At 48.5% G+C, this 22,579-nt stretch overlaps 1 protein-coding gene and 1 long non-coding RNA gene across 2 annotated transcripts; both read left to right on the top strand.

The window, feature by feature from the left end:
- The first annotated feature begins 7,774 nt into the window (after positions 1 to 7,774).
- On the top strand, positions 7,775 to 8,609 carry LOC121162431. The gene is made up of 2 exons (XR_005884791.1): positions 7,775 to 8,097; positions 8,515 to 8,609. It is a non-coding gene; the product is annotated as an uncharacterized LOC121162431 (long non-coding RNA).
- Positions 8,610 to 18,701: 10,092 nt separating this feature from the next.
- Positions 18,702 to 21,003, top strand: LOC121154865 (glycosylation-dependent cell adhesion molecule 1-like). Its single transcript, XM_040977955.1, has 4 exons — positions 18,702 to 18,765; positions 19,644 to 19,688; positions 20,412 to 20,645; positions 20,876 to 21,003. Exons 1-4 carry the CDS (start codon positions 18,702 to 18,704, stop codon positions 21,001 to 21,003), a joined length of 471 nt encoding a protein of 156 aa, XP_040833889.1.
- Positions 21,004 to 22,579: the final 1,576 nt, after the last annotated feature.

Here is a 22,579-nt window from a genome sequence, read left to right as displayed (position 1 = left end):
TTAGTTACCTGTGGCTGCAAAACAGCTACCTCAAACAACATCATTTCCTTTCTCCTAGGGCAGGAGTCCAGGTACCACTTGGCTGTGTCCTCTGAGATGACCAAGAAAAGCCTAAGGCTGCCATCACCTCAAGTCATGTTTGGGGAAGCACCCATGTCTAGATTCACTTACCTGGCTGATAGCAGGGGTCAAGGATAACTGAGAGCCACAGTTCTTCTCTGGCTGGAGGCTGGAAGCCATTTCAGCTCTTCCCACATGGGCCTCTCCATGGGTCCTTGATGGCAGCGAGCAAGCTGGGAAGATCCAGAGATAGAGCATGTATAAGACAAGAGGCTTCCATGATCTAATCTTGGAAAGGATCTTCTGCCATCATGTTTGTTAAGAGTCAATGTCTCGGTTCAAATAATGTTCAGTCACAGAGGACCCTCCCAGGTAAAGGTAATAGCATAAGAGAATGGGGCAGAGGAACAAATGACTTGACTAAGTCTCTCCCCATCCTTTCATCTCCCTCCAGTGCCTCTTCTTAGTGAAGAAGCTTGAGGACAAAGGGAACTCAGACATGCAGCCCATCAAGATTCTCCTTCCAGACCAAGCACAAATGAGCAGAGAAAAGATTGGAGGCAGGGAGGGAAAAGAAAAAAGAAAAACAGCAAGGGGCACCAAACGAAAGATGCATTACATGGACATGGAGTCTGTCTCTGGGATTTAATATGTGAAAACATATCTACTTTTCTCGCAGGTCCTAATATTTGAATAACAATGCATCTGGAACCTGTTATAAAATAATAAAACTGTTCCATAAGAGAAATGCCCCAACAATGTATACAGGTGTTGAATCATCTCACAGTACACCATAAATATAGCCAAGTATAATTCAAAGGGTTCATGGGAAAAATAAAACTAGAAGTGTGAATTGTTTTTCTACAAAAAGCTTAAATCCATGTACAGTATGATGCTTTCATAATACATTATTTCCCACACATGAAATGAATGTTTGCAATTTAAAAAGTTTGCCTAAAATAAGTTCATGCTTCTAATTGCATTTTCCACAAACTTTTTTAAATATTTCAACAATATTAGTATGTGCCAATTAAAAATAAAATAAAACCATCACAAAGGGTTTATTATTATTTGACAGGCAGAAGTACAGAGAGAAAGAGATCTTCCATTTGCTGAAGCCAGGAGACAGGAGCCAGAAGCTTCTTTTGGGGCTTCCACGTGGGTACAGGAGCCCAAACCTTTGCACCATTCTCCACTGCTTTTCCAGACACGTGATTAGGGAACTGGATTGGAAGTGTAACAGCTGAGAATCAAACCGGAGCTGTATGGGATGCTGGAACTGCAGGCAGAGGCTTTACCTTCTACCCCAATGTGCAGGCCCCAAAATAAAATTTTTAAAAATCCCTATGTTCCATGTTATTCTCTCCTAGGTGAACTCCTGCATCTTTAATTCCTGAGGTCAACACTGGTATGGGGAGAGAGAAAGGCCAAGCTGGGACATCTGAAAAGACCATGCTCTGTGGCAGTTCTTGCACTGATGTCAATGTTGTGATTTTGTCTTAGAAAAGCCTTGTGCAAATAGCATCATTTCCTCCTGTTGACATTCTTAATGTGCTCATGAAACTATGGAACTGGCATCCCAGCTTCACTTTCTACAGTTTAAACACGCACACACACACAGGCATACACACATGAATGCACATGATTAGGGCATGAATGCAGTCAGAACTGGTTCCTGACAGCCCCACTCCAAGGTGAGACAGCTCCAGCTTCAAGGCAGGCGGTCATTGCCAAGTCCTCTTGACCCATTCATCCAAAGCATCTCTCTTCTTTACCTGCTGACTACCAGATGCTACACAAACCCCCAGCATCAAATCCTTCAGTTCAGCTTTAATCCCGTGTAGTCTCTGAGTTCAACAGCAAGGCTCTGCCATGCTCCCTTGAGAAAAGGATTCCAACCAGCACTAGAGAGCCCACAATACATCCAGTCACAATTCCTCACTCCATGCTCATGACAGCCCTAAACTTTCACTCATGGGCTTCAAACCAGCAACTGATAGAAGTGACTGATCGGTCCCCAGTCCACTCACCCAATCAATTTTATTATATGTGCTGCCGAAGTGAGCACCACTCACCCACAATCAAAGTGAAACACTGAACTTCATCCCAGATCTTCAGACATGAGAGTGCTTATTCTCTCCATTGCCCCAATGCCACCAGGCCCCCCAGCTATGCACAGCTCTGAAATCCAAGAAACGGAAAGCTAAAAGCCCTGTCACAAATCATTTGTTGGAAAAATCTGACCTGTGCTGAGTTCACTAGGTAACAAAACTTGATCCAGATTGCCCTATGCTATTTTTAGTCTTAGTTCACTTTAAATAAATACTCACTGAAATAGAAATACTCCCTACCACCTTCCAAAATTAGCGAAACACCACCATCCAAAACACACCTGAACCCAACATTTCCAAAAAAGGGGATTATTAGATTGAATCTTCATGCTATTCCTTTGCTTGTCACTCTGCAGGCTCCTTCAGGCCCAGGACAATATTTTATTCATGTGTGGATCTCCAGAGCATTAGCCAGCACAGAACGCACTCTAAAAAGGCCCTCTTCACTCTCCAGCAAGGAGGAGAGTGAGTCCTGGGGATATTGGTGAAGAAAGTCCAGCAGGTTGGGCATTGGGGTAAGTTGCCTGGATCTCTTATCAAAAAGTGCCAGTTTCAGCTTCCTGCTAATGCGGATTCTGGGGGGCAACAATGGAGGCTCAAATAACAGAAACATCCACATGGGACCCTTAATAGAACACCAGCTTCAGTCTTTGCCCAGCTTGGCTATTGCGGGCATTTGGTAATGGGTCAATGTATGGGAGCATTTTCCCTCTCTTTCTCTATTGCAAATAATCTAAAACTAATTCAGTTAGTTCCGTTTCAGACAGGTGCTGTGCAGAAAGGTACTGGAAGTCAGCATGGTAGCTTAAAAGGTTAATCCTCTGCCTTGGAGCCCTGGCATCCCCTACTGGCACAGGTTCTAGTCCCAAATACTCCATTTTCAATCCAGCTCTCTGCTTATGGCCTGGGAAAGCAGCACAAGATGTTTCAAATCCATGGGAAACCCGCAAGAAGCTCCTGGCTCCTAGCTTGAGATCAGCTCAGCTTTGGCCACAGCCATTTGGGGAGTGAACCAGTGGATGGAAGAGCCTCTCTGTCCTTCTCTCTGTAAATCTGCCTTTCAAGTAAAAATAAATAAATAAATCTTTAAAAACAAAAAGAGGGAGGATCCTATTTCTCTGCGTAGGTAAGACTGGGAGACTTACATGGAAGCATGGCTCAATGTGGGAAAACACCTTCCACTGCCATCACACACAGTTTCACATCTATTGCCTCATCCATCTACTGCTTAAAGGGGTCTAGGAAAATCCAAGGCAAATTTATACCCAAAAATGCAGATGATAAAGGGAAGCGCAGAATGCTACACCATGGAGAGGGCAAACAGGATTTGGTGGAACCTCCTCTGAGCAGGCTCCCTGTGTGCAGCAGAACAGGTGCCCGCATGTGACAGTCATCTGAAAGGTCAAGTGAAAGAGCCTCACAGGTCTCTCCACTTTTGCCTTGAACATCCTACTCCATGAATTTTCTCTTCTTCTGTCTCCTGGGGATATGCATGCTCCAAATCCAGACCCCCAAAATACCTTCCCATCAAGAACTTTCTGATATCCCCTTTCCCATGCCCTTCCTTGGATCAGCCGTGTGGTAGAGACCTGCTCAACCCATTGTCAGGAGCCAACAGCACTTGAGGAAGAGGGGAGCCAGCACCAAAGCAAATGGAGACCCACACACTGGTCACCAGAATGCTGTTCTCCACTCTCAGCCCCTCAAGGGGCTCCCACATTTCCCTGACCCATTCTCACGAGCCTCTAGTATCAGCCTGAACCAAACCCAGCTGACAAAATGAGCCTTCTGCAAAAGCCCAAAACCCACACCACACCATACCACTCTGCTGTCTAAAGCCTGCTTGAGGGCATTTGGCCTAAAGATGAAGTCACCTATTGGAACACCTGTTGGGACACCTGCATTGCACATCTAAGAGTGTGGCTTCCATACCTGCCTCCAGTCCCTAACTCAGGCTTCCTGTCCATTGTAACCCATTAATGCAATTCAGCTCCAGCAAAGAGGTTCCTGCCACCCCCATGGAAGATGTGGATTGAGCCACAGGTTCCTGGCTTCAGTCTTGGCCAGCACTGATTCTGAGGAACTACTGGGTGGGAGTTCTCTAGCTGTCTCTGGGTGTTGACTGTCTATTTCTCCAATAAAAATTTGAAAATTAGTATCTCACATCTCTATCTCTGTCCTAGATGACACATGAATTCCCCTATTGCTTTCAGTGCACACTGCATCGTGTTACACATGCGTGATAGAGCTGGAACTCGAAAGCCAACCCTAGAGCAGAAGAGAGGCAAATCCCAAGTCAAAGAGAAGCTTCTTCAGAATGTCCTGCTTTTCTGGGGCATTCACACAGTAGGGCAGCTCTCACTGAAGGGAAACCCAAGCTCTGGTTTCCATGAACTCCCGTCATGCTTTGATCAGGAGATCCAAGCCGAACTGTGGAGTCCCATTGATTAGACCTGAAGACATTGCCTGGGAGGGGCCTCCGTGGAGCTGGAGTCTTTCCTAGGGCACTCAGACAACTTCAAAAATGTGACTCCAGACACAGCACATGTGCTTTCAACCCTATCCCGTCAAAGATGTGGCCTCCCACCCACCTCCTGAGCCCAGAGGCTGCCTCAGGCTGGGGAAACGATCTAGCCCCACACTCAGCCCTCAGTAAACTGGGCCAAGGGGGTGGGCAGTAAGCTCTCCTCAGCCCCCAGCCTCCAGACTCCCACTTCACTCCCTCACCCGGGGACTTGTGCTACTTCCTGTCGCTGAAAGTCCAGAGGACAGGGCGCATGAAGAAGGAAGGAGGGAGTGAGAATAGGGATGGCTGGGAATTCATGACAAAGACTCCTATCACTGACCTACTTGTGAGGACACCAGCCATCATCCTGTCCAACCAACCCTTGTTGATTTAGCAGGTGCCAGGCTCCCGGAAGAAGCAGAGGAGGGTGCAGAAAGCACACCCCTCCAAGCTTGACTCCCATTGGCTGGTGAAAGCCTTAAAACGGCCGGCAACACCAGAACCAGTAGTCTGCAGACCCTGCACAGATTCTGTGGGCCATCTCAACCTCAACTCAAACATGAAACTCATCGCTCTCCTGTTCCTGACAACCCTGGCAGGGGTGCTGGTCTCTGCCCGTGAGTATGGCCCCTCTCCTAAACCCAGCCGCAGTGTCCTGGTGTCCTTGCGGTCCAGGGAGCCCCAGCTCCTGTCTTCAGCGCTCTCCTTCTCTCCCAGGGCCGTCCCGGGTTTCCCACCTCTGCACGCGATTCTGGCACCCAGTTCTCCAATAGATGGCCCCTTGGGCAGAGAGAAACAGGAGTTCCTGGTCCCGGCCTGCTCCTCACCCTTCCTCAATTCCCTGCTCTAACCACTCTCTTCTTGAGATGCCCCTGCACCATAGCGTGCAACTGGACAAAGTCCCCCTCCTGGCACCAGCGTCCCAGGCAGAAGCAGGGAGAGCTAGCACACTGCCCTTCTCCGACTCACCAAGCAACTTGCCCCGGCCTATGGCTGGTGACCGAATGGCATCAAGAGCAGCATTTGGCTCAGGAAGTGCCCTGTGGCTCCTTGAACACCTCAGCCTTCCTTCTGGTTCCCGTCCTTCCCCCAACCTACTCTGAGGGACACCTAGCCACTGATTTCTCTCCCGTCCCCTCCCATTCCTCATCTACTAAGACTCGTTTCTAAAGAAGCCTTCCAGGAGTCCGTTCAGATGCCATCTGCCCTTACCTTACTCTTTTGTGCAGCTTCTGCCTCACGCCACTAATTGCTTCCTGAGGCAGAGGACTCCCGGCGGCTTCTCCAGCCCCGGGGCTTCCACTCACCTCCCGCCCCCAGCCAGCTCTGCACATGCGCAGTGTTGACCGCCTACCCGGAAGCAGTAACCCAGGCTCAGTGCAGTCCTTCCCTCCGCCCACCAGCCAGAGCCCCTCTGACCTCTGCCTGCCCTTGACAGGAACTTCAGGGAACCCTGTCAGATGTCCCAGGCGAGGGGCTGGGCCGTGAGGAGGAGAAGGTGTTGGCACAGCCTGCGGAAGGGCGGCTCCAGCCACCCGGCGCTGCACTGCACGCTCCACAATCGGCCCTCAGAGCTGGCGGGGACTTAGGAGGGAAGATGGTCGGTGGGCTGGGGGTCGTCCTCGTTCTCATCTTGCTTTGTGCTTCCTCTCATGCAGAAAACACCACGGACGCTCCTGCTGAGACCAGTAAGTCCTCCCCATCCCGTCCCTGCCCACTGGGAGGGGGTTCCATAACTGGGGACAGGAGTGGAAGCTGGGGGAAGCTGTGAGGAGGGATAGGCATGGAGGCTCCCACAGAGCACACTGAAGAATGGAGCAGGTAGGCCAGCATTGCGAGGCAGTGGTAGATCCTGCTGCCAGGAAACCAGAATCTCACCTCAGAACACGGGTTCCAGTCCTGGCTGTTCCACTTCCCATCCAGCCCCTTGCTGATGTGCCTGGGAAAGCAACAGAGGGTAGCCCAAGTACTTGGGGTCCTGTCACCCACCCATGTGGGAGACCCGGATGAAGTTCTGGGGTCCTATCATTGACCAGGACCAACTCCAGCCATTGCAGTCATTGGGGAGTGAACCTGCAGATGAAAGATCTCTCTCTCTCTCTCTGTCTTTCCAACCCCTCCATTCTCTCTGGCAATCAAATATATAAGTTAAGAGAGAGAGAGAGAAGCAGAGAAACATAAGGTGAAATAGGACCAGGAAAACAACAGCCCCAAGAGGTATGAATCCCTCATGGGCCAACTCCTCTCTTAGAAACTCGCCATCGCTTGATCCAGAGACCCCATCCCACATCAGACCTCATTTCCCAGCTCTATTTTCCATGAAGCCTCTTCATGTCCCACCACACCTGCCTCGCCCAAACCTCTTGCTGACTCACTCTCCACCCCCGGGACACACCCTGAGGACCCCTCCCCTTCATGCCCTCTACACTCAGCCTCCCTGATTCTCAGCATAGCCCGGCCCCACCCCAACACTGCCAAGAGTTGTGTGTCCTGTAAAGATCTCCCTGAGAAGGGCAAGGTCTATGCCATGTCCCTTCAGCGTCCTGACCTCTAGCACATCTTAGGTGTCCTAGGGCTCAGCCACTCATTCTAAAGGAGAAGACAGAATGCTTTGCTAATCATAAATGTGTGTTTGCAGCTGCCGCAGAGACCACCGCAGCTGCCGCAACAACTGCCGCACCAACCACCACAGCCGCCGCGGCAACCACAACAAGGTCTAGCCTGCTGAGTAAGTCTCTGTGTCAAGCCCAGATCAGCAGCCTAAGGGTTTCTCGGGTTGTAGGCCATGGGACACTTCCACCTCTACCCGCAGACTAGCCCAGGAGGGGCCAGACATTCTCATCCACTTGAGCACAAAGGCTCATTCATGCCTGGGGCATGGAGGGTTAAGCCGCTGCCTATAGTGCTGGCAGCCCATCTGAGTTGCCTGTTCAGCCCAACCCAGCCCCAGTCCTAGGACCCATTTAGGGAGTGAATCAGCAAACGGAAGCTCTTTCTGTATTTCCATTCCTATCTCTTTCTCTCCCTTACTCTATGTAACTCTGTGTTTCAAATAAATAAGTAAACTCTGCAGCATGTGTGCGCCCATGCGCACACACACACAGTTCACGGGTTTCTGAAACTGTTGGATTTATTTCCTGCACTGTCTGTGCTTGCTGTCCCAACCCATGCACCTTCCTATGAGAGACTGAGTCTCTCAGCAAAACAGCCTTTAACTTAAAGAAACTATAGATGAATCAGGTCTGGAAGGGATTTCTTTTCAGGTCTGGGAGGGAGTTGGGTTTTGTTTGTTTGTCTGTTTGTTTCAAATGATGTGCCTTTCCACTAATATGGTTGTTCTACTCCCCAAACAGAAAAGTTTCTGGACAAGATACCAAAATTCCCTGGATTCTCTTGAAGGTGGGGAGAATCTAACTGCAGGTGAGTGCATCTTAAGGCACAGTTTGGTGGGAAAAGAGTTGAGGAGGTGGAACAAGACTTATGCCCACCCCACAGGCATACGGCCACACATGGGGCACGACCCCATCTGCCCTGGGGGCTTTCCTCTCTTTGTGTTCTCAAACAATTCCAATTTCTGATCCACATTCAAATTGCCATTGGAGTCTAACATTAGACCAGTTCTCCTTGGAGTCTAACCCCAACCTTCTCACTGTGGAGCCTGCTTCTTCGCAGCCCTCTGGTCCCCTGCCAAGGTGGGGTGAGGAGAGGATTACAGTGACTCAAACTGCCACTGTTCTGCTCTGTTTCCCGGGAGTGTGGGCAGCTTAAGATGGAGCCAGAGGATGGAAGGGCGGAGCCGGTGCCTGGGACTCTCTTCATCTTTGGCTTTCCTTCTAGGTAGAATTTCCCCCATGGGAAAAACTGCAGCCATCATCGAACTCAAAGCCTTGGCCACCCTTCTGGCCCCGAGCCATTAAAGTTAAAGCATCTAATTCACTGTGTGCAGCAGTTTCTGTGGGTTGGGCCCTTGTGGGAGGTGGGAGAGGAGCCCTAGCGGGAGGTCCAGGAGGCACAGAGTGTTCCCGGCTCAGTCCCTTGGGCAGTCAGATGCCTGCCATTCATCCCCAGCCACATCCACACCTCCCTGTAGTGCAAACGGCACTCTAGCTGGGGTCAGCCTCCTGATTCTTCCTGCGAGACTCCCAGTGACATTTGAGCATTTCGCTCAGATGACATCAGCCCCCAAAGAATGGAGGTGCAGCATCCTGAACATAAGCCAAGACTAGACGACTGCTACTACAGGCACTTTCTGGTGCTTTTAGTAGAAGCGCATCCCTCTTTTCTTGTAAGTTCTGCCAGAGTGTGTGGCAGTGACTAAAGCAGTGAGATAGTAAGCACTGAGCCACCGCAGTGATAACCCGTACATGAAAATCATCACCCGTGTGGCACCTGAACATCACTTACCCCATGCTTGAGATGTGTGTGCATTATCTTCCCCCAAATACCTAAAATATCCCTGAGGGGTCTTGGGAACTCTCCACCCCTGCACCTATTTTCTTGAATCTGAGGACCACACCTGGCACCCAGGTGACAAGAGAAAATCATCTATTCTCCCACCTGCCGAGCCAGCCAGACACACAGACTGTCTGTGTCCACACCCTGAGGGTCTAATTCCCCTCACCCCATCCAGTCCACTCCTGTGACACTCCTGTGATGTCAGAGATGGGAGGAGCTCTCATTGGTCCGTTTTAAATGGAGAATCGCATCTCCCTTCTCACCTCTCACCACCTCCACACACACACCCTCCATTTCTGCCAACAGTGCCAAGGGGATGAAGGGGGATCTCCAGGGACAGACCTCCTCCGTCAGAGCTGAATGAACACAGCATTTCCCACCTGAGTAGACTGTCACCCTGTCAGAGATCAAATCTCGTCCTCTAAAAAGATATGTTGAGGTCTTGATCCCTTCCCCCCACAACTCCCCTGTACCAGAACATGCTACCTGCTTCCTTCTAAGGAGAAGGCAATGCCTTGACCCCATAGAGTGTGATCAGGAGTCCCTTCCCTGCCTCCTGCCTAAATATCCCAGTGTTAGGAGGGAAAAGGATGGAAGGGATTTTCCAAAAAAAGTAACAACTAGAGAAGGCTCAGACCAGGAAGTAAGGGATGTCTCCATGCATCCACACCTGTGCTGCAATCCAGCGAGGATGGTGGTGATGGGGTTCAAAATGAACAGAATGCACAGGTAAGTCAAGTTGGGAGGGTCTCCTCTCACTAACGTCGGCACAGGTACATTCATTGACCTCCAGGTTTTTGCCTCACGCAGTCTGTGAGACACAATATTTACACAAGCACACAAATAGGGACAGGAGTTCTGTGACAATTAGCGTTGAAAAATTACGTTCACACATGTTTGGAGGCTGCCCCACATGGGGAGGGAAATGCCCATCAAGGGTGGACAGTGGGCCCCAGGGGAGAGGATTGCCTGAAGGATGAAGGGGTGGGTGAGGGGAGTGTGTGTGTGTGTGTGTGTGTGTGAAAGAGAGAGAGAGAGAGAGCAGTTGTAGCACCTCCAGGCATGGTCCATGGTGAAACAGAGACAGAAAGAAGCTTGGGCCATCTCCCTTCTACACGTTGGTGACACTGAGTGCACCGGAAAGGCGACAAAGTCTGAGGGAAACAGCTTCCCCTGTTTGAGTGCTCATTAAAGCTCTCAGCCCAGGAGCAAGAGTCAGACTGGCAAAGCAGGGAGGAGACACAGGAGGCGGACAGCGCCCCCTGGTGGTGTGGCCGATGGCTCTCGCGTGTCATTTCCTCGCCAGAGGGTGGAAGGTGCTGAACCTTCAGGCACCTGCGAATTCCGACATGCCAGATAGAAGGCTGAGTGAGCATCGTCCTCCTGTCTCCAGACTTCATGAAACGCCCAAACGCACTTGGACCATGAAAAAGCAGGCTTACTTCTGGGCTGGTGGTTGTTTTGACATTCCAATGTGGATGGTTTTCTTCATAAATGATATTCAAACTTATGGGAAAAACCAACACTCAGTAACGTGCTTCCAGATAGAAGAAACAGGAATATAGATATCATAACTTCTTAGTCTGAAACCAATTGAATTGAGAGTGAGAAAAAAAATGAATGTCACAGAATTATGACTGTTTATGAACTATACTATTGTAGAGTTCTATTATAGAGGAAATCAATATGGGGGAGGGCTTGGGGAGGAGTTAAGGAAAATCCCAGAACCAATGGAACTGTGTCATAAAATAAAATAATAATTTTTAAAAAATGAATGCCAGGTATGTAACTTCTATCTTGGATGAAAATAGAAAGTACTTCTCATCCCAAATACCACTTATAAAAAAACAAATGTGCCAAACCCAGGGACACTAGAACCAAATGGTAGGAGGAGGCTGGCGCCACTGCCCATCGTGACAGCTCGTGGGCATCACCGGCCCAGCACATCCTTCTGTGAGTACCTCCTATGTCTAAGGAGCAACAACAAGAAAGCTTTGTCTGCAGACAGATGTGCTAATGTGCAATGATGTGCCTGAAAAAGAGGCCCCAACATGTGGAATCAAATAATATAACAGGAGGAGAATAAAAGAAAGCTTGGCCCTGGCTAAGGGGCAGGAGGAGTGGGGAGTTGGGCAACGGGGACAGAGTTGTGATTTTGTAGACAGGTGGACACAGCATTGTGAACATGCCTGACACTGCTGAGTCATACATCTGAAAATGGCAAAGCTGGTCATTTCTGTCATGTGTGTTTTACCAAAATTAAACATTTCAATCCAAATTTTTAAACATCTTCAATCTAGAGATTGAAAAACAAAAACTGATTCCAAATACCAGTTTGAAAACTGGCCTAAGGAAGTTCCTTAAGCTTCAAAGATGAAGACAGAACAGCCTGAGTTTCTAGGCAACACCATCAAGGGAGCAGGCTGCCTCAAGACTGCAACTCCAGAAGACAGTGGGGAGAGCCCAGCATTTAGTTAAATCTCCACATGTCACACCAGCATCTCCTGTGGGCAGCAGTTCAAGTCCTAGCTGATCCATTTCCCATCTGGCTCCCTGTGAACGTGCCTGGGCAAAGCCACAAAGATGGGCCAAGTCCTTTAGGCCCCTGCCACCCACAGGGGAGACACAGCTGAAGTTCCTGATTCCTGGTTTTACCCAGAGTGTTGCAGCTATTCGGGGAGTGAACCAGCAGCTGGAAGACTCTCTCCTGTCTCTCTCTCTCCCTGTCTCTGTCATTCTGCCTTTCAAATAAGTAAATACATGAATCTCAAAAAAGCAGGCAGTGGAGCAAGTCCCCCAGAGTCCCCTGGGAGGAGAGCCGTGCTGTCTCAGCACTGGTACTCAGATACTTCACCAGGCGGACAAGGCAGATGTTCAAGTATACAACAATTGAGAGAATTACATTTTTAGGATTCATTCTCAACAAACAACAGCAAACCAGCACAGGCATGACAGAGCTGAAACTGCTATGGAGTGATTATGGTTACAGAGGAAACGTTATAAAGCATGAGGATATTTTTTTTAATCCCAAGAAGAAGGAAGAGAAAGAGGAAGTTAAAAAGGAGGCACACCTATACAACTTGCAAGGTTAAAGAACCATTTTTCTTTTTATAGTTTTTTTATTTATTTGAAGAACAGAGCAACAGGAAGAAAGGAAGAAACAAGATAGACAAGGATCTTTCATTCTTCCACTGGTTCTTCCCAAATGGTCCCAACAACCAGCTCTGGTCAAGCCAAATGATGGGGACTCCAGCTGGGTCACTCATCTGAGCGACAGTGGCCCAAGTACTTGGCTTATCACCTGCAGCCTTCCCAGGCACGTGAGCTGAATCAGGAAGAGGAGCATCAGCGATATGAACCGTCTCTCCAATGTGAGATGGCAGCAGGTTCAAGCTGCAGCTTCATCTGTGGTGCCAGACCCTCAAAAAGATTTTTAGTTTTACCTGCTAAATCAAACAATAGGCATATGAAGATCAAGAACTGATAATATGGGTAGGTATTTAGCCCAGCAGTTAAAATGCTCATGTCCCATATCAGAGTATGCAGATTCAATTCCTGGCTCCAGCTTCCTGCTACCACATGAAGGGCCTAGAAGGAGTTCCCAGCTCCCAGATCCTAGCTCCCAGCTTTCATCCTAGACCAGCCCCATCACTGCAGGTATTTGGAGAGTGAACCAATGAATGAGAATTCTGTCTCCCCTCCCTCCTCCTCCTCCTCCTCTCTCTCTTTCTGTCCTCTCTTCTCAAATTTATTTTACTTTTAAAGACTTAATTATTACAATAATTATATTATATGTTTTATTATATATACTGATGATTATAACCCATGAATATCAGATGGCAAAAAGGAGGAGAAAATGGAGAAATATGCTTTTTGTCATTACTAACAAAGAAAACCAACTCTAAATACATAAATAATTAAATGCACCATTTGAATTTACAGAAATATATATAATCAATGAAACTATAACCGAAATATAAATATTTCAGATTTTTCCAGAAAAACATATACAAAAGGAGAAACACAATAATAAGGCATTGCTAAAAAGGAAGGATAAAATTGAGATAATATTAACACTAAACACACCTTTCATGTGAATAAAAAAAAAAGTAGCACAAACGTGTGTTTTGAAAGCAAGAGATTCTTAGATTGGGTCATAAAGCAAAAGCCAACCATAAAAAATGAATTAGAAGATACATAAAGTACACAGTAAGTGCATCATCTTCCTGCCTGCCTTCCTCTATCGCTGCCTTCCTTCCTCAGTAAAGCTTACCAGGGTAGGCATCTGCATAGTCGGGGCGGGGTGGGGGGGGTGGGTTACAGGAAAGCTGGTGCACGCCAGGTATTGGGGGCTGGAGAAGAGGAGGCTGCGTGCCAGGAGGTGACGGGAGAGCTGTGCTAGCGTGAAAGCCTAGATAGGATGCAGAGAGAGAGCTGGTGCAGGGCGATGGAGTCTCCGTGCTACAGAGTGACTGAGCCTCTGTCAGCGGTGTGGGCCTGGAATGGGATGGTAATGGAGATAACTCACAGTCTTCAATGTGTATAACTAGATGTAGAAATGTGCAGATGTAAACTGCACGTGTGTGTGCAGCTAACTTGTGGGAACGTGGATGTATATAGACATAAGTGCACTTCTTAACTTGACCACTGGGCGGCCTGGAAGCTGTGCACCCCAGTAACCATGAGCACACACAGCACCTGTTCCTCCGATTCCAAGCATCACTGACAGTACAGTAGATCCCAGGGACAGGGCAGAGAGAGCACCACGGGAACCTGGACTGCCTGGGAGTGCCAGAAGCTAAGAAAGAGCCCAAGCAACGATGGAGATGCTTTCAAAACATACAGAAGCCAACCAGAAGGCTGGATTAATCCCAATACTACCAGTTTGTCCTTGATGAAACTCAACAGAAACGATTACAAAAGATTGCAATGATGCACAATAAGAGATGCAAATCAAAAGTTTTATGATTCACTGAATAAAAGAAAAACTCCATTTAATGCAATGTATTCTATGCATATGAATGAATGAACGAGTAAAAGGGGATGTGAGAAAGATCTTCCTTGGAATGACTGAAGTAGAGAATAAATCTTTGGCAATCCTCGCGGTAATATTTGAGCCCTTACATAGGCTCATATTACTTTTCCATAAAATATGTATTAATGACAAAGAAGGGAAAAGTAGTTCAAGTACTTAGGTCCCTGCCAGCTACGTGGACAGCTGGACTGAGTGGAAATGTTATGACAGTCAGGAAAACAGAAACTGTGACAACCAAATGCTGTGCAGAGTCTAGTGCTGCATTCTTTGGTTATAAGAGATGGTTACTGCCATAACAGGTAACATTTCACTGAGGCCTGTAGTTTAGAAATAAACTATCAATAGTGCATCAGGTGCTTTTTTTTTTTTTCATTTCAACAGTTGTGATATGTTATGACTAGACAGCTAGTTAAGTATAGAGGAGCTGACATGTAATGTTTATCACGTTTCCTGTCAGCTTGATATACCCACCTTCTGTGGATGCACCTGCCACCGCAGGCACCAAACACATGCTGAAGCCCCACCCTATTTGTTTAGCCCCATTGAAGTGCCATCCCCTGTCTCAGAAAAAGAGGCTGAGAACAACAGAGTTCCGCTAGTCTCACACCACGGGGGAGATACTATTCTCTTTCCTGGGCAAACCAGTGGCCCAATCAAGATGAGCGTTTCTCCACGTATGGCAGCCCACATGACACATGAAAGTTTATCTTGTTCTCACCGTGAAATATACATAGATATACGATAGTCTCCACTTTGTATTCCTTTCTCCATAGAGGCAAGAAGGGCTTGGACTGTAAATCAAGATACACAGCCCACAAGAGCTGCATCGAGACTATGAGAACAATGTCTCTGCTAAGAGGGATTACATGAAAGGCAATGGGGGGAGGGGAGAACTTTAAGTAACTCAGAAAAACTGAAAGGCAATGGTTGGGCAAAGTGCACTAAGAAAATGGAGAGGGCCAGGAGCAGCAGTGGAGGCAGAATGTTGATCTTAACATCATCTAGTATTTATTCCAGGGCAAACCTGTCAAGAGACAGAGAAGAGTATCTGTATGAACAAAAGTTGCAATTCTCATGAAAACCCTTAGCAGACACAAATAGCCCAGATCTGGCCATTGTGGCTATTTGGGGAGTGATTCAGATGAAAGATCTCTCTCTGTCTCTCTCTGTCTCTCTGTCTCTCTCTCTGCAAGCTCTGGCTTTCAAAGAGAAATAAATAAATCTCTAAATATATTTTTAAATATATGTATATAAATATGTACATATGTGTGTGTATGCAGAGTCTGACTACCAAGAATCCAAGTAACCCAAGCAGTAAAGGCAGCTAATTGAATGCTCCTGAAAAAAGAATAGTTCTTCATTTCATCACCTGATAGAAAATGCACCAGAAATTATACAAGAACTACAAGAGTAATCACAGCCAACCTAGCTAAGAAACTTTAAAAATGTACCTACATTTCAGACATACCTGAGACATACTTGTGTCTTGCACCATGTTTGAGACATAGTCATGCTAAAAATAGTGTCCTTGTTTACCCAAAATTCACACCTAACTGAGTGACTTGCCTTTTCCCTGGCAAACTTATCTGCGCGAGCAGGGAGCAGGTGTGCTGCACACGGTGTTGGATCGCCTACACTCACCGGCAGGGGAGTATGGCAGACATTCAGCACATTCTTGTTGAAATATTTACTTGCTAAAGGAGAAGGCTTTTTTAGAGATCACACACACTAAGTAGATACTTCTTTGGGCAAACATCTCCAGGGGCCCACTTTGAACAAGCAAATTGACTCATTTGACAAAACTAGACCAGGGTACTTAGCAAGTGTTAAGATCTATACTAAATAAATTAAATAAACTGTGACTCCCAGTCTCAAAACAGTAATTGACCAGTCAGAGCAATAGATTCCAACACAGGGGGTGAGAAGTTGGAGAGAGGAACCATGCGCTATAGCACCCCAGGAGAAGTGAGGAACCAAGGGTGAGGAGCTCAAGTTCCTTCCAGCAAGAGGGGATGTTGGATCTGGACCCTGGTGCAGGAACCTGCCAGCAGATGGAGAGGGAAGAGCACCCCGCAGAGAGGAACCGCAGACACACCAGCCTGAGGCTCCGCAGCTCATGACCGGCTTGCATCCTGAGGAATCCTGAATTCCAACAGCCCACGCGGACTGCAGAGGGAGCAGGCATTCAGCCCAGCCTTTAAGGCATCCGCATCCCACAGGCTTCCTGCCTGTGTGGACCTTGACAGCCAGTGAGATTGACTCAAGCCACTGAGTTGCTGTCAATCGTGTCAATCACATGAGAGACCTAAATTGAGCTCCAACCCAGCCCTGGCTGTTCAGATATTTGAGAAGTAAATGAGCGGATGGGAATTCCCTCCCATCTTCTTCTCCCTTCTCCTCTCCTCCCCTCTGCTTACCTTCTCTCTTCTCTTCTCCTGGATAAAACTGAGCATATTGAAAACGTCTAACCCCTACCATGTATCCGATGTTAACAACACAACACACTATGGAGGGTGAGTTGTCACCCTTGTGGTTTTTGTTCACCCTGTGATGTCCCAGCTCACTACTGCCACCTTGCATGACAAGAGAGCACTGGACCACATATCATTAGCTCAGAAAAAGGCCAAAGTTCTAAGCTCAAAAAATACACTTTCACATTGCTGTAAGATAAAATTTTTAAATTCTAAGCCAAATGATTATAATTGGGGGATAATCTGTGTAACATTCCGGTAAGGAGTAGTTGGCAGAGTTAAGAAATGAAGTTGGATAGGTAGAGAAAGGACAAAATCACTGAAGACTGGCAGAGAGTGGAGTAAACAACAAGAGACCCCTCCAGCATCTACACAAAGCAGCCTCTGCCTGTGGATAGTTGGTTATGTGTAAAAATGCCTGCAGCCCTGAAACCCTGTCCCTTGGGCCTGGCTGTGAAGGCCTCATCTGGCCCCAGCCCATACCTCCGCGCCCCAGGGCTGCAGGAAGGGAGCAGGCTGGTGAGAGGGGAAATCGGGGAGGAAGGGGAGGTGGGAGGCAGCCCAAGACAAACTTCCTGCATCTCACCATGTTGCCCCAAGAAAGAGCTGTGCTGGCCTTGGCAGGACAACCACCAAACCCTGGGGGTTCCTCCTCCCCTCCACCCTCCTTCCTCAGGCAACGGGAAGGGAAGTCCTCTCACTGACAGGCACAAGCGAGTGCCTTCTGTGGGATATGGGGAAGGTCTTGGCCACTCTGAGACACACACACACACACACACACACACACACACACACACACACACAGATCTTCTCGCTCCTGAGGCTGGGTCTAAGGGTAGAACAGCCCTCTCCTTCCCGAGATGATGCAATGTGGAGATTTTAGAGGAATCATTAAAACTTCCAGCTAGGGGTTGGCAGGATGGCTCAACTGACTGATCATCCACCTCCAAGAGCATATGACCACTTGTTCATGTCCCAGCTGCTCCATTTCCCATCCAGATTCCTGCTTGTGGCCTGGGAAAGCAGTCAGGGACATCCCATCGATCAGCTCAGTTCTGGCTGTTACAGCCACTTGGGGAGTGAATCAATGGATGGAAACTTTTTTGCTCAATCTCTCTTCCTCTCCATATATCTGACTTTCCAATTAAAACAAAACAAAACAAAACAAAACAAAAAAAAACCTCTTGCATCTGCAGAAGGACACAGGTAATGCAACAGTTCACTTTCCAGAACCAAGACAAGACCTGCGTGGTGGGCACATCCCCACATGCCCTCCAGAGGCCTCCCTGGATTTCCACCCTGCTGTTCCTCCTTGAGCTGTGGACCCTGGACTGGAGGCAGAGGCAGACACACCCAGGTCTAAACCCATCTGTAGGTGTCACGGTGTATAAATCATCTCTGCTCTGTGAACTTCGGTTTCTTGGCTTGCTGAAACGGCCCATCCGTTGCAAATTCAGATAGCTCCTGTCAGCAAGCATGGAAACCCAGGCCCGCCTCACTCCTTCATTCTGGAACCAGTGGGGAGTTTTAGCTACACTCTGGAAACAGCTTGACCTTTGTTTGATTCATTCACTCCACTGATATTTTCTGTGCCAGCCACTTTGATGGTGCAAGAAAAACAGACAGACTCCCAGCCGTCATGGGAGCAATATTCTAAAGCAGGAGACAGATACAATCAAATGGTCCCACAAATAAAAATGAAATGGAAGCATTTGTGAGTGCCTTAAAGGAGGGGAATGCTCGCCCAAGGAGTTACTATTCCAAGAACTGGTAGGGATGCAACCTGGGCGAGCACACCCTTGGCGAGGGCCCCAGCCAGGAGGAAGGCTGGGGGCCTTACTTTCCTGGTAACTAGCTTCCCAGAAACTCCAGTTCCCCAAATTACAGGCATTTGGAATGGGGAGGTTAGGAGGAGAACCTGGCGTGGCCTCAGGTCCAATCCTGAAGCAGTTTCCTCAATGCCCACATATACCCCCCAAAATAAATAAAGCCCCTGCCAGCCGCCTTCTTTGCAACTCCAAGCAGCCGCCCCCAGGGAAGAGAGGCCCTGTGGCAGTTCCACCATGAGACTCCTTACCATCCTGCTGCTAGCCAGCCTGGCCTCGGCCGCCCCTGCTGTCTTTCCAGGTGAGTCTACCCTGGACCCCATGGAAGACCCCTCCTTGCCAGGGTAACGCATTGTATGCGTGTGCAGAGAAAGGGTTATTTGGAGCAGTTTGCACCTGCAAGGACTTAGGTATCCAGGCATGAGCCAGGGCATAGGACGGATGGCCAGGGATCTTGCAGCCTAGAAAGCATTGGGCTAGGGCCAGAAGGGCCAAACTGGACCCAAACCAGAGCAGATAATGGTTCCTCCAGGATGCAAATTAGATTCCAGTCTTTGGTGCTGCTGGCCCACTCAGACAGACTCCCCTTCTGTGCCACCCTTCTTCTGAGCACCAGGATGAGACATTCACACACACCTATGTATTGAGAATGTGCCCTGTGCCATGCACTGAATCCCAGGCACATATACCGAGACCTCAGTCATGCTCCACACACCTTCAGGAAGAAAGCAACAAAGTAAATGACACAATGTGTTAGAAAGGCTAAGGGGAAAAGAGAGTAAGTGAGAATGTAGGGGAAGAAAGGGCAGGCTTACAAAGCATGGCTGTGGGTCAGCTGCATTGAGACACTTCAATCTCTTTAAAAAATTATTTGAAAGGCAGAGGTATGGAGGTGTGTGGGGGGGGGGGCGGTGGAGAGATCTTGCATATGGTGGTTCACTTCTCAAATGGCTGCAACTGTCAGGGCGGGGTCAAGCCAAAGCCAGGAGCTCATCCAGGTGTCTCACACCGGTACAGGAGCCCAAGGACCTGAGTTATCTTCCACTGCTTTTCCAGGTACATTGGTAGGGAGTAGGCTCAGAAGTGGAGCAGCCAGGACTCAAACCAGCACCCATATGGGATACCAGTGTTGTCCAACCTGCTAAACCACAATGTCAGTCCCAACCTCTTCTTTTTCAGGGCTAGAAGATGAATTTCTTCTGGAGCCTGAGCACATAGACACCTGTAAGTCTCCTACTGATGTTTCCGTTAGGGTGAGTGGGTGAGGGTGAGAGATTGTTCGGGAAAGGATGAACTCTTCCCTGCTCCCCCAGGCCTCTACCAGGGGAAAACATGCAGCAAAAAGGGTCCCTCCTGGTTTGAGCCCACCTGCTGCATTACCGGCCAAGATCATACAAACAGGAATCATTAGAATAGTACTGCATGTTGGGTAGTCACTGAGAGTGGGGCTAAGGGCCACAGCAGATCCCCCATCCAGAAAAGGGTTTCCACAAGGATGTCAAAGGGGTCTATCAGTTCCAGACTCCCCACCCCAGCCCCAGACCAAATACCATGATCACAACAGGATTCTGTCTTGTTAATTGACCCTGGACAGGGCTTACCCTCGGGATGGCTCCCCCAACTTACCTGGAGGAGCTGGAGAAGGTGAAGGCAAGCAATTGCAAACTTCTCATATGCCCCGGGTAATGGAACAAGCATTGGCAAAGTTCATCTCTTGTCACTGGGAAGGTGAATCTGCGAAGAGAAATGAAATTCCCAGGGACGTGCATTTTAACGGCCTAGACTTTTATTCCGTTGTGGGTTTTAACCCTACATGTCCACATGCCAATAAGGCAAAAATTCACTCATTACCTCCACCCATTAAGGGACAGGAAGGGACACCTGCTGGCTGTTTCTCACATTGAGCTTTTCCCTTGTCCCTGATTTTCTCATCATCTTTGGCATCAGTTTCTGAGCTCTTCCCCAGCAGCCACCCCAGGAAGAACCAGGTCTCCAAGGAGGACCTTGCTAAGGAGGTGTTCATCTCCACAGAAGAGTTGGTTTCCGAAGAGAATCCGATGAAAGAATCCATAAAGCCAAAGAGCCAAAAGCTCAAGGTGCCCAACTCCACACCCCGAGAGGACCAAGACATGAATACTGAGCTGCAAACAGAAGCAACTACAGAGCTGCCTGCCATGACTGGTAGGGGCCACGGGAGGCAGGAGCTGTTGAGAAGGTTTCAGGCAGAAACAGGCAGGGCTAGCGGCTGTCTGGGGCAAAGTATGTAGGAATAGAAAGAGAAATGAAGCAGTCAGTTAGGGAAAGGGATCAGAACGTCTGGAGATGGGCCTGGGAAGGTCGTGGCTCCGCGTGTAGAAGAGGACAGGGAGGGAAACAATCTGAACTTGACATTCCTCTCCCCATATTCTTAGCAACCACCTCAGAGGGAAAACTGGCCAAGCTTGGCCACAAGATTGGGAAGGATCTGGACCAAACGGTGAAAGGAATCCTAAACTATCTGGGAAATCTAGTCCCCGATGCCGGCGTCATGAAGCTATGAGGTGAGAGGTGTGGAAACCCCAAGTGGGGAGGTGCCGTGGGAGAAGCCTCCCTCACCCATGCTGCACCCCGTCCCAAGCACCAGCTCCCAGCCCCTCCCATGTGTGCATTAAAGGTGTCGCAATCCAAGCTGGCTCTGTGCTGGCTTTGTGGGGCTCCGGAAGGGAAGTAGGACACCCTGACTCTATTAGGAGTCTTCCTGTAGTTACCATCTCCCTTCCATGCAGGCTCCTCATCTTCTTCAGCTTACATACCTGCTCAACTCTCCACACCCCAGCCCCTCCACCTGTGCATAGTCTTGGCCCTCCTCCCATTACTCCTGCATTCCACCGGTTCCACCCTTCCCTGAGCCTCTTGACCCCATGGCCCTGCCATCTGTTTCCCCAACTCACGATCAACAGCCAACCCAAGGCCTTTTCTCAGCCTCAACTCTCTTCACTATCTTTGTAGACCCAGTACATTACTCCCTCTAGAAACTTCTCTGTAGTGACTTTTCAGGACACTGTGTTCTGGAGCTCCTCCAAACATCTTTCCTTTCCCAGCTCGCTTCAAGTCGGTGTATTTATTCTCCCAGGTTCCCATCCTGTGCCCTCCTATCTACCCTTCACCTGCACCCTCACCCACCAAGTCTTTTTAGCAAATACCCAGCAGGTGTGACCCACAAACCACATCCATGCTCCGCTGTCTAGGGGTTAGGGGCCCAATGATAGAGCAGGAAGTCCCTTTCTGACCTACAAATGCGGGGAAGTCCGTTTCCATTTAGAAGAATCTCTAGTGTCTTCTGGGACATGTAGAAAGATGTGCCCTGTGCAGTGGGCCAAACTGCTGCTTGGGGCACCAGCATCTCACATCAGAGCACCAGTTCAAGTCCCAACTCTACTTCAGATCCAGCTTCCTGCTCATGTGCCTGGAAAAGAAGTGGAAGATGGTCCAAGTACCTGGACTGCTATCATCCACCTTGGGAGACTGAGATGGAGGTCCAGGCTCTTGGCTTCAGCCTGATCCACTTCTGGTTGTTATGAACATTTGAGGAAGCAGACGGAAGATCTCTTCTCCCTCTCTCTGTCACTCTACCTTTGAAATATATACATAAATAAATATTTTCTTTTAAAAAAAATAACATTTTTTGTTGAGTTTCCAGAACATCAACAGAGCAACCAGTATCCTGCAGTGCTTTCCTGATGGAGGAAAACCTGGCAGAAATATGTTTAGAGCTGGAGACCAATAAAACTATCTCTTTCCTGCCTTTGCTCTCTCCTGGCATAGGAAGTTGCCAAGGATCCACTTGCCCTGGTTTGCCTACCCTGCCCACAGGGCAAAGCTGCACAGATCTTCTTTCTCATGCTGCAGCTTGAAACGAGGCACAAATTCTAATCAAAAACCCAAAGAAGGGACAGTGGATGCTGAGGGAGTTGAGGTCTGAAGGCACAGTTTCCTGGGAAAATTAGGGTCAGACAAATGAAATGTCTTGGAGATAAAGAAGCCCCAGGTACATCCTTTGGCTACTCCTGCTCAGGCCAATACAGAGATGATGAAGAGGGTTCAAACACAAGGGGAGATGGAAGCACCCACCGCAC

The sequence above is a fragment of the Ochotona curzoniae genome, unplaced genomic scaffold (assembly GCF_017591425.1).
Source record: "Ochotona curzoniae isolate NIBS_2020 unplaced genomic scaffold, NIBS_Ocur_1.0 contig_1014, whole genome shotgun sequence".
In the NCBI taxonomy this organism is placed as follows: domain Eukaryota; kingdom Metazoa; phylum Chordata; class Mammalia; order Lagomorpha; family Ochotonidae; genus Ochotona; species Ochotona curzoniae.
This window is presented reverse-complemented; position numbering and strand designations above follow the sequence as displayed.